This window comes from Pseudophryne corroboree, chromosome 6, assembly GCF_028390025.1.
Source record: "Pseudophryne corroboree isolate aPseCor3 chromosome 6, aPseCor3.hap2, whole genome shotgun sequence".
Classification (NCBI taxonomy): domain Eukaryota; kingdom Metazoa; phylum Chordata; class Amphibia; order Anura; family Myobatrachidae; genus Pseudophryne; species Pseudophryne corroboree.
Window position 1 is genome coordinate 266,176,844 of NC_086449.1, and position 12,484 is coordinate 266,189,327.

The 12,484-nt window shown below is 48.6% G+C and overlaps 1 protein-coding gene across 5 annotated transcripts in view; it reads right to left on the minus strand.

Annotated features, from left to right (window-relative positions):
- Positions 1-12,484, minus strand: part of GABPB1 (GA binding protein transcription factor subunit beta 1) — a 208,072-nt gene that overhangs the window by 87,580 nt on the left and 108,008 nt on the right. For all 5 annotated transcript variants that reach the window (XR_010179218.1, XM_063925989.1, XM_063925991.1 and 2 more), the window contains exon 3: positions 3,730-3,897. Coding sequence is in view for 4 of the 5 variants with exons in the window: in XM_063925989.1 (XP_063782059.1) it covers positions 3,730-3,897 (168 nt within the window). In the remaining variant the exon portion in view is untranslated. The remainder of the gene's footprint in view (positions 1-3,729; positions 3,898-12,484) is intronic.

A 12,484-nucleotide genomic window follows, 5' to 3' on the forward strand; every position in this document is an offset into this window, starting at 1 on the left:
TGGGCGACTGCCGTGATGTTGTCCGACTGGATCAATACTGGCTGATCCTGAAGCAGAGGCCTTGCCTGACTTAGGGCATTGTAAATGGCCCTTAGTTCCAGGATATTTATGTGAAGTGACGTTTCCATGCTTGACCACAAGCCCTGGAAATTTTTTCCCTGTGTGACTGCTCCCAAGCCTCTCAGGCTGGCATCCGTGGTCACCAGGACCCAATCCTGAATGCCGAATCTGCGGCCCTCTAGGAGATGAGCACTCTGTAACCACCACAGGAGAGACACCCTTGTCCTTGGAGATAGGGTTATCCGCTGATGCATTTGAAGATGCGATCCGGACCATTTGTCTAGCAGATCCAACTGAAAAGTTCTTGCGTGGAATCTGCCGAATGGAATCGCTTCGTAAGAAGCCACCATCTTTCCCAGGACCCTTGTGCACTGATGCACTGACACCTGGCCTGGTCTTAGGAGTTTCCTGACTAGGTCGGATAACTCCCTGGCTTTCTCTTCCGGGAGAAACACCTTTTTCTGTACTGTGTCCAGAATCATCCCTAGGAACAGCAGACGTGTCGTCGGAATCAGCTGCGATTTTGGAATATTTAGAATCCATCCGTGCTATCGTAGTACTATTTGCGATAGTGCTACTCCGACCTCTAACTGTTCTCTGGACCGTGCCCTTATCAGGAGATCGTCCAAGTAAGGGATAATTAAGACGCCTTTTCTTCGAAGAAGAATCATCATTTCGGCCATTACCTTGGTAAAGACCCGGGGTGCCGTGGACAATCCAAACGGCAGCGTCTGAAACTGATAGTGACAGTTCTGTACCACAAACCTGAGGTACCCTTGGTGAGAAGGGCAAATTGGGACATGGAGGTAAGCATCCTTGATGTCCAGAGACACCATGTAGTCCCCTTCTTCCAGGTTCGCTATCACAGCTCTGAGTGACTCCATCTTGAACTTGAACCTTTTTATGTAAGTGTTCAAGGTTTTCAGATTTAAAATGGGTCTCACCGAGCCGTCCGGCTTCGGTACCACAAACAGCGTGGAGTAATACCCCTTTCCCTGTTGTAGGAGGGGTACCTTGATTATCACTTGCTGGGAATACAGCTTGTGAATGGCTTCCAATACCGCCTCCCTGTCGGGGGTAGACGTTGGTTATGCAGACTTCAAGAACCGGCGAGGGGGAGACGTCTCGAATTCCAATTTGTACCCCTGAGATACTACCTGCAGGATCCAGGGGTCCACTTGCGAGTGAGCCCACTGCGCGCTGAAATTCTTGAGACGGGCCCCCACCGTGCCTGAGTCCGCTTGTAAGGCCCCAGCGTCATGCTGAGGACTTGGCAGAAGCGGGGGAGGGCTTCTGGTCGTGGGAAGAAGCTGTCTGTTGTAGTCTTTTTCCCCTTCCTCTGCCCCAAGGCAGATATGAATGGCCTTTTGCCCGCTTGCCCTTATGGGGACGAAAGGACTGAGCCTGAAAAGGCGGTATCTTTTTCTGCTGCGAGGTGACTTGGGGTAAAAAGGTGGATTTCCCAGCCGTTGCCGTGGCCACCAGGTCCGATAGACCGCCCCCAAATAACTCCTCCCCTTTATACGGCAATACTTCCATATGCCATTTGGAATCCGCATCCCCTGACCACTGTCGCGTCCATAATCCTCTTCTGGCAGAAATGGACATCGCACTTACTCTTGATGCCAGAGTGCAAATGTCTCTCTGTGCATCTCGCATATATAGGAATGCATCCTTTAAATGCTCTATAGTCAATAATATATTGTCCCTGTCCAGGGTATCAATATTTTCAGTCAGGGAATCCGACCAAGCCACCCCAGCACTGCACATCCAGGCTGAGGCGATTGCTGGTCGCAGTATAACACCAGTATGTGTGTATATACTTTTAAGGATATTTTCCAGCCTCCTATCTGCTGGCTCCTTAAGGGCGGCCGTTTCTGGAGACGGTAACGCCACTTGTTTTGATAAGCGTGTGAGCGCCTTATCCACCCTAGGGGGTGTTTCCCAACGAGCCCTAACCTCTGGTGGGAAGGGATATAGTGCCAATAATTTTTTAGAAATTAGCAGTTTTCTGTCGGGGGTAACCCACGCTTCATCACACACTTCATTCAATTCATCTGATTCAGGAAAAACTACGGGTAGTTTTTTCACACCCCACATAATATTAATACCCCTTTTTGTGGTACTTGCAGTATCAGAGATGTGCAAAACCTCCTTCATTGCCGTGATCATGTAACATGTGGCCCTACTGGAAAATACGTTTGTTTCTTCACCGTCGACACTGGAGTCAGTGTTTGTGTCTGGGTCCGTGTCGACCCACTGAGGTAATGGGCGTTTAATAGCCCCTGACGGTGTTTGAGACGCCTGGACAGGCACTAACTGAGCTGCCGGCTGTCTCATGTCGTCAACAGTTTTCTGTAACGTGCCGACACTGTCACGTAATTCCTTAATTACGGCCATCCATTCAGGTGTCGACTCCCTAGGGGGTGACATCACCATTATAGGCAATTGCTCCGCCTCCACATAATTTTCCTCCTCATACATGTCGACACACACGTACCGACACCCAGCACACACACAGGGAATGCTCTGATAGAGGACAGGACCCACTTAGCCCTTTGGGGAGACAGAGGGAGAGTTTGCCAGCACACACCAGAGCGCTATATATGTATAGGGACAACCTTACAATAAGTGTCTATCCCTTATAGCTGCTTATATCTGTTATTTTGCCAAATAAGTGCCCCCCTCTCTTTTTTACCCTGTTTCTGTAGTTGCAGGATGCAGGGGAGATTCTGGGAGCCTTCCTACCAGCGGAGCTGTGTGGGAAAAATGGCGCTGTGTGCTGAGGAGATAGGCCCCGCCCCCTTCACGGCGGGCTCTTCTCCCGCTTTTTTCTGGAAAACTGGCAGGGGTTAAATACATCCATATAGCCCAGGAGCTATATGTGATGTATTTTTCGCCAACTAAGGTAAATTCATTGCTTCCCAGGACGCCCCCCCCCAGCGTCCTGCACCCTCAGTGACCGGAGTGTGAAGTGTGCTGAGAGCAATGGCGCACAGCTGCAGTGCTGTGCGCTACCTTATGAAGACAGGAAAGTCTTCTGCCGCCGATTTATGGACCTCTTCTTGCTTCAGCATCTGTAAGGGGGCCGGCGGCGCGGCTCCGGGACCCATCCATGGCTGGGCCTGTGATCGTCCCTCTGGAGCTAATGTCCAGTAGCCTAAGAAACCCAATCCACTCTGCACGCAGGTGAGTTCGTTTCTCTCCCCTAAGTCCCTCGATGCAGTGAGCCTGTTGCCAGCAGGTCTCACTGAAAATAAAAAACCTATTTAAACTTTTACTCTAAGCAGCTCAGGAGAGCCACCTAGATTGCACCCTTCTCGTTCGGGCACAAAATCTAACTGAGGCTTGGAGGAGGGTCATAGGGGGAGGAGCCAGTGCACACCAGCTAGTCCTAAAGCTTTTACTTTGTGCCCAGTCTCCTGCGGAGCCGCTATTCCCCATGGTCCTTTCGGAGTCCCCAGCATCCACTAGGACGTTAGAGAAACTTTATTATTAGAGATGGCAAAAGGGAACTCCTCAATACATAAGAACAAATCCTAGAGTGAACACATAAACACATTTATGTTTTAAATAGGTTAGATTAGTGTTCCTAAGCATCCATAACCCCCTCGTAAAAGCAAATGTAAAAATAACAGAAAATGATCCTTAAACACCCAAGCTTCTCACCTTCAGTAAAACTTCTACAATGTTTGCATGCCCCTCTGAGGCTGCCATGTGCAAGGGAGTTCTGTCAACTTTTGTCCGTGCATCTCTACTCACTCCTGCCCTAAGTAATACTTCAGTGGTGGAATAATGACCATACTGAGCTGCTAGATGGAGTGGAGATGTCCCAAGCTGTAAACATAAAACAAATTGTCAGTACATTATACACCATTTACTAAACTTAGCTAGAATTCAGAGAAAATGTGTAAATCCAGCCTATTGTTTTCTTTATATAGAACACAGACTTACTGTATGTGGTAGAGACTACTGTGCATTTGTGTGTTGCGTTTCAGCATCGGATGGTCGCAGCACTCGGCCAGTCTGCGTAAGCTGATGTTTACTTAGACTGGCCTTCGGGAACCCCTGTCAATCCAGGAAGTTTGCATCTGATGACGCAGACTCTGGGCTCGACGTGCTTACAAAACTGGGGCGATACACCACCACCTGTTTTGTAGAATGGTCCTGGTCACCGTCCCCATTCTATCCCCCCAAGCGCCACATCATGGCAATCATGGGATTTGTACATAAACCATTGGGTTTGCATACAAATCTGGCCTTGAGTTCCAGGACTACAAACATCTTGTGCTCAACTACTCCATCTGGTTCTCCTTGGAAATATCAGCACTTCAGCATTATAAACAGATGGAGGTTGGCATCATTTGCAGACAGACATTGTAATTCTGTATACTGGTTAGAAACATGTTGTGATGTTATTAATAATAATAATAATAATAATGATACGACATACTGTATTCCTGGGACATGATGGAAAGTTAATGTAATGTGCAGTTTAAGTGTAGGTTAGCTGTGTGTTACGATATTACTATCACACCACACTCACAGTACATTGCCACTATAACACAGGCATAGTACACACAAAAAATATATATCTACGATAGAGATGAGCGGGTTTGGTTCCCTGAGAACCAAACCCCCCTGAACTTCACTACCCGAGCCCAGATCCCAGTCAGGCTCGGGTTTTCCAGCCTGACTCGGAAACCAGAACGAGGCAAAACGTCATCATAGCGCTGTCGGATTCTCACGGGGGTTTGGATGCCATATAAGGAGCTGCGCGTCGCCGCCTTTTTCACTCCAGCAGTGGAGAGTGTAGTGAGAGGACATGTCTCCGTCCTCAGTGTCCTGCATCAGTACAGTGGTAGTGTCTTGTGCTGCATCAGTCCAGTAACAGTGGTGGTGTCCTCAGCTGCCATATGCCCAGTGTTGCTGTATAAGTCCAGTCCAGTCCAGTGGTGCTGTGTTGTGCTGCATCAGTTCAGTGGTGGTGTATTGTGCTGCATCAGTCCAGTCACAGTGGTGGTGTCCTCTGCTGCCATATGTCCAGTGCTGCTGTATAAATCCAGTCCATTGCAGTGGTGCTGTGTTGTCCTGCATCAGTACAGTGGTAGTGTCTTGTGCTGAATCAGTCCAGTCACAGTGGTGGTGTCCTCTGCTGCCATATGTCTAGTGTTTTTGTATAAGTCCAGTCAATTGCAGTGGTGCGGTGTTGGCCTGCATCAGTCCAGTGGTGGTGTCCCTGTGCTGCTGTATATGTCCAGTGGTACTGCCATATATGTCCAGTGGTACTCTCGTATATGTCCAGTGGTACTGCCGTATAAATCCAGTGATACTGCCGTATAAATCCAGTGATACTGCCGTATAATTCCAGTGGTACTGGCGTATAAATCCAGTGATACTGCCACATAAATTCAGTCCAGTGATACTGCCGTATAATTCCAGTGGTACTGTCATATAAGTCCAGTCCAGTGGTGCTGCCATATAAGTTCAGTGGTGTGGTGCTGTTCTGTGCTGTATATTATTTACTCCAAATAAAAGGGTTATTAATATTTAATCCATATAATTTTCACAAGGTTTGCCCTGTGTGGTGTAGAGGTACGCTCTCCTGTACCGCATATTGTTAAATAACTCCAGAAAAATAATGGAGAACAAAAATTTGGAGGATAAAATAGGGAAAGATCAAGAACCATTTCCTCCTAGTGCTGAAGCTGATGCCACTAGTCATGACATAGACGATGAAATCCCATCAACGTCATCTGCCAAGGCCGATGCCCAATGTGATAGTAGAGGGCATGTAAAATCCAAAAAGCCAACGTTCAGTAAAAAGATCCCCCCCCAAAAAAGAAGAAATTTTAATGGTCTGAGGAGAAACGTAAACTTGCCAATATGCCATTTACAACACGGAGTGGCAAGGAACGGCTAAGGCCCTGGCCTATGTTCATGACTAGTGGTTCAGCTTTACATGATGATGGAAGCCCGCATCCTCCCGCTAGAAAAATGATAAGAGTTAAGCTGGCAAAAGCACAGCAAAGAACTGTGCATTCTAAGATGGCATTACAAATCTCCAAGGAGAGCCCAAGTGTGTCGGCGGTTGCTATGTCTGACCTTTCCAACACTGGACAGGAAGAGGTGGCTCCTTCTACCATTTGTATGCCCTCTGCAAGTGCTGGAAGTAGCACCCACAGTCCAGTTTCTGCTATTCAAATTGAAGATGTCAAAGGATGAGGATATGGGTGTTGCTGGTGCTGAGGAGGAAGTTGACGATGAGGATTCTGATGGTGATGTGGTTTGTTTAAATCAGGCACCGGGGAGTCACCTGTTGTCCGTGGGATGAATAAGCCCATTGTGATGCCTGGGAAAAATACCAAAAATGCCACCTCTTCGGTGTGGAATTATTTCTCCACAAATCCGGACAACAGGTTTCAAGCCGTGTGTTGCCTCTGTCAATCTGTAATAAGTAGGGGTAAGGACGTTAACCACCTAGGAACATCCTCCCTTATATGTCACCTGTTGCGCATTCATCAGAAGTCAGTGTCAAGTTGTGAAACTTTGGGTAAGAGCGTAAGCAGTCCACGGACACCTAAATCCCTTCTTCCGCTAGTACCCAAGCTCCTGCAAGCCAACACCAACTCCCTCAACGTCAACTTCCTCCTCAGTCAGGAACGTCAGTAGTCCTGCAGGCCATGTCACTGGCAAGACTGAGGAGTCCTTTCCTAGCCGGGATTCCTTCGGAGGATCCTTGAGTGGTACGCCTACTGCTGCTGTTGCGGACACTGCTGTTGTTGACACTGCTGTTGTTGCTGCTGGGAGTCGATCGTCAGTCCAGAGGGGAAGTCGGAAGACCACTTGTACTACTTCAACTAAGCAATTGACTGTCCAACAGTCCTTTGTGAGGAAGATGAAATATGACAGCAGTTATCCTGTTGCATAGCGGATAACTGAGGCCTTGACAGCTATGTTGGTGTTAGACGTGAATCCGGTATCCGCCATTAGTTCAGTGGGACTTAGAGAATTGATGGAGGCAGTGTGTCCCCGGTACCAAATCCCATCTAGGTTCCACTTCACTAGGCAGGCGATACCGAGAATGTACAGAGACGTCATAAAAAATGTCCTCATTGTCCTAAAAAATGCAGTTGTACCCACTCTCCACTTAACCACGGACATGTGGAACAGGGCAGACTAAGGACTATATGACTGTAACAGGCCATTGGGTAGATGTATTGCCTCCTGCAGCAACAAGAGCAGCGGCGGCACCAGTAGCAGCATCTCGCAAATGCCAACTCATTCCTAGGCAGGCTACGCTATGTATCACCGCTTTCCGTAAGAGGCATTTGTAATATCGGACAACGCCACCAATATTGTGCGTGCATTACATCTGGGCAAATTCCAGCACGTCCCATGGTTTGCACATACAATTAATTTGGTGGTGCAGAATTTTTTGAAAAATTACAGGGGCATGCAGGAGATGCTGTCGGTGGCCCGAAAAACTGCGGGACACTTTCGACATTCAGCCACAGCGTGCCGAAGACTGGAGCACCAGCAAACACTCCTGAACCTGCCCTGCCATCACCTGAAGCAAGAGGTGGTAACGAGGTGGAATTCAACACTCTATATGCTTCAGAGGATGGAGGAGCAGCAAAAGGTCATTCTAGCCTATACATCCACCTACGATATAGGCAAAGGAGGGGGAATGCACCTGACTCAAGCGCAGTGGAGAATGATTTCCGTCTTGTGCAAGGTTCTCCAACCCTTCGAACTTGCCACACGTGAAGTCAGTTCAGACACTGCCAGCTTGAGTCAGGTCATTCCCCTCATCAGGATTTTGCAGAAGCAGCTGGAGAAATTGAAGGAGGAGCTAAGATGGAGCAATTCCGCTAATTATGTGGGAATTGTGGATGGAGCCCTTCATTCGCTTTGCCAGGATTCAAGAGTGGTTAATCTGTTGAAATCAGAGCACTACATTTTGGCCACCATGCTCAATCCTAGGGTTAAAGCCTACGCTGTATCTCTCTTTCCGGCAGATGCAAGTCTGCAGAGGTTCAAAGACCTGCTGGTGAGAAAATTGTCAAATCAAGCGAAACGTGACCCGTCAACAGCTCCTTCTTAATTTTCTCCCGCAACTGGGGCTGCAAGGAAAAAAAATAAGAATTTACTTACCGATAATTCTATTTCTCGTAGTCCGTAGTGGATGCTGGGGACTCCGTAAGGACCATGGGGAATAGCGGCTACGCAGGAGACTGGGCACATCTAAAGAAAGCTTTAGGATTATCTGGTGTGCACTGGCTCCTCCCCCTATGACCCTCCTCCAAGCCTCAGTTAGGATACTGTGCCCGGACGAGCGTACACAATAAGGAAGGATTTTTGAATCCCGGGTAAGACTCATACCAGCCACACCAATCACACCGTACAACTTGTGATCTGAACCCAGTTAACAGCATGATAACAGAGGAGCCTCTAGAAAAGATGGCTCACTACAGCAATAACCCGATTTTTTGGTAACAATAACTATGTACAAGTATTGCAGACAATCCGCACTTGGGATGGGCGCCCAGCATCCACTACGGACTACGAGAAATAGAATTATCGGTAAGTAAATTCTTATTTTCTCTAACGTCCTAAGTGGATGCTGGGGACTCCGTAAGGACCATGGGGATTATACCAAAGCTCCCAAACGGGCGGGAGAGTGCGGATGACTCTGCAGCACCAAATGAGAGAACTCCAGGTCCTCCTCAGCCAGGGTATCAATTATGTAGAATTTTACAAACGTATTTGCTCCTGACCAAGTAGCTGCTCGGCAAAGTTGTAAAGCCGAGACCCCTCGGGCAGCCGCCCAAGATGAGCCCACCTTCCTTGTGGAGTGGGCATTTACAGATTTTTGGCTGTGGCAGGCCTGCCACAGAATGTGCAAGCTGAATTGTACTACAAATCCAACGAGCAATAGTCTGCTTAGAAGCAGGAGCACCCAGCTTGTTGGGTGCATACAGGATAAACAGCGAGTCAGATTTCCTGACTCCAGCCGTCCTGGAAACATATATTTTCAGGGCCCTGACAACGTCTAGCAACTTGGAGTCCTCCAAGTCCCTAGTAGCCGCAGGCACCACAATAGGTTGGTTCAGGTGAAACGCTGAAACCACCTTAGGGAGAAACTGAGGACGAGTCCTCAATTCCGCCCTGTCCGAATGGAAAATCAGATAAGGGCTTTTACAGGATAAAGCCGCCAATTCTGACACGCGCCTGACCCAGGCCAGGGCCAACAGCATGACCACTTTCCATGTGAGATATTTTAACTCCACAGATTTAAGTGGTTCAAACCAATGTGACTTTTGGAACCCAAAAACTACATTGAGATCCCAAAGTGCCACTGGAGGCACAAAAGGAGGCTGTATATGCAGTACCCCTTTTACAAACGTCTGAACTTCAGGGACTGAAGCTAGTTCTTTTTGGAAGAAAATTGACAGGGCCGAAATTTGAACCTTAATGGACCCCAATTTCAGGCCCATAGACACTCCTGTTTGCAGGAAATGTAGGAATCGACCCAGTTGAATTTCCTCCGTCGGGCCTTACTGGCCTCGCACCACGCAACATATTTTCGCCAAATGCGGTGATAATGTTTTGCGGTTACATCCTTCCTGGCTTTGATCAGGATAGGGATGACTTCATCCGGAATGCCTTTTTTTCCTTCAGGATCCGGCGTTCAACCGCCATGCCGTCAAACGCAGCCGCGGTAAGTCTTGGAACAGACAGGGTCCTTGCTGGAGCAGGTCCCTTCTTAGAGGTAGAGGCCACGGATCCTCCGTTAGCATCTCTTGAAGTTCCGGTTACCAAGTCCTTCTTGGCCAATCCGGAGCCACGAATATAGTGCTTACTCCTCTCCATCTTATCAATCTCAGTACCTTGGGTATGAGAGGCAGAGGAGGGAACACATACACTGACTGGTACACCCACGGTGTTACCAGAGCGTCTACAGCTATTGCCTGAGGGTCCCTTGACCTGGCGCAATACCTGTCGAGTTTTTCCCAACGGTTTATAATCATGTGGAAGACTTCTGGGTGAAGTCCCCACTCTCCCGGGTGGAGGTCGTGCTGAGGAAGTCTGCTTCCCAGTTGTCCACTCCAGGAATGAATACTGCTGACAGTGCTATCACATGATTTTCCGCCCAGCGAAGAATCCTTGCAGCTTCTGCCATTGCCCTCCTGCTTCTTGTGCCACCCTGTCTGTTTACGTGGGTGACTGCCGTGATGTTGTCCGACTGGATCAACACCGGCTGACCTTGAAGCAGAGGTCTTGCTAAGCTTAGAGCATTGTAAATGGCCCTTAGCTTCAGGATATTTATGTGAAGTGATGTCTCCAGGCTTGACCATAAGCCCTGGATATTCCTTCCCTGTGTGACTGCTCCCCAGCCTCGCAGGCTGGCATCCGTGGTCACCAGGACCCAGTCCTGAATGCCGAATCTGCGGCCCTCTAGAAGATGAGCACTCTGCAACCACCACAGGAGGGACACCCTTGTCCTTGGTGACAGGGTTATCCGCTGATGCATCTGAAGATGCGACCCGGACCATTTGTCCAGCAGGTCCCACTGGAAAGTTCTTGCGTGGAATCTGCCGAATGGGATTGCTTCGTAGGAAGCCACCATTTTACCCAGAACCCTTGTGCATTGATGCACTGAGACTTGGCTCGGTTTTAGGAGGTTCCTGACTAGCTCGGATAACTCCCTGGCTTTCTCCTCCGGGAGAAACACCTTTTTCTGGACTGTGTCCAGGATCATCCCTAGGAACAGAAGACAAGTCGTCGGAACCAGCTGCGATTTTGGAATATTGAGAATCCAATCGTGCTGCCGCAACACTACCCAAGATAGTGCTACACCGACCTCCAACTGTTCCCTGGATCTTACCCTTATCAGGGAATCGTCCAAGTAAGGGATAACTAAAATTCCCTTCCTTCGAAGGAATATCATCATTTCGGCCATTACCTTGGTAAAGACCCGGGGTGCCGTGGACCATCCATACGGCAGCGTCTGAACTGATAGTGACAGTTCTGTACCATAAACCTGAGGTACCCTTGGTGAGAAGGGTAAATTTTGACATGAAGGTAAGCATCCTTGATGTCCCGAGACATCATGTAGTCCCCTTCTTCCAGGTTCGCAATTACTGCTCTGAGTGACTCAATCTTGAATTTGAACCTCTGTATGTAAGTGTTCAAAGATTTTAGATTTAGAATCGGTCTCACCGAGCCGTCCGGCTTCGGTACCACAACAGTGTGGAATAATACCCCGTTGCCTGTTGCAGGAGGGGTACCTTGATTATCACCTGCTGGGAATACAGCTTGTGAATGGCTTCCAAAACGGTCTCCCTGTCAGAAGGAGACATCGGTAAAGCCGACTTTAGGAAACGGCGAGGGGGAGACGTCTCGAATTCTAATTTGTACCCCTGAGATATCACCTGAAGGATCCAGGGGTCTACTTGCGAGTGAGCCCACTGCGCGCTGAAATTCATTGAGCCGGGCCCCCCACCGTGCCTGATTCTGCTTGTAAAGCCCCAGCGTCATACTGAGGGCTTGGCAGAGGCGGGAGAGGGTTTCTGTTCCTGGGAACTGGCTGATTTCTGCAGCCTTTTCCTCTCCCTCTGTCACGGGGCAGAAATGAGGAACCTTTTGCCCGCTTGTCCACGAAAAGACTGCGCCTGATAATACGGCGTCTTCTCATGTTGAGAGGCGACCTGGGGTACAAACGTGGATTTCCCAGCTGTTGCCGTGGCCACCAGGTCTGAAAGACCGACCCCAAATAACTCCTCCCCTTACTAAGGCAATACTTCCAAATGCCGTTTGGAATACGCATCACCTGACCACTGACGTGTCCATAACCCTCTACTGGTAGAAATGGACAACGCACTTAGACTTGATGCCAGTCGGCAAATATTCCGCTGTGCATCACGCATATATAGAAATGCATCTTTTAAATGCTCTATAGGCAAAAATATACTGTCCCTATCTAGGGTATCAATATTTTCAGTCAGGGAATCCGACCACGCCAACCCAGCACTGCACATCCAGGCTGAGGCGATTGCTGGTCGCAGTATAACACCAGTATGTGTGTAAATACATTTTAGGATACCCTCCTGCTTTCTATCAGCAGGATCCTTAAGGGCGGCCATCTCAGGAGAGGGTAGAGCCCTTACAAGCGTGTGAGCGCTTTATCCACCCTAGGGGGTGTTTCCCAACGCACCCTAACCTCTGGCGGGAAAGGATATAATGCCAATAACATTTTAGAAATTATCAGTTGTTATCGGGGGAAAACCACGCATCATCACACACCTCATTTAATTTCTCAGATTCAGGAAAACTACAGGTAGTTTTTCCTCACCGAACATAATACCCCTTTTTGATGGTACTCGTATTATCAGAAATGTGTAAAACATTTTTCATTGCC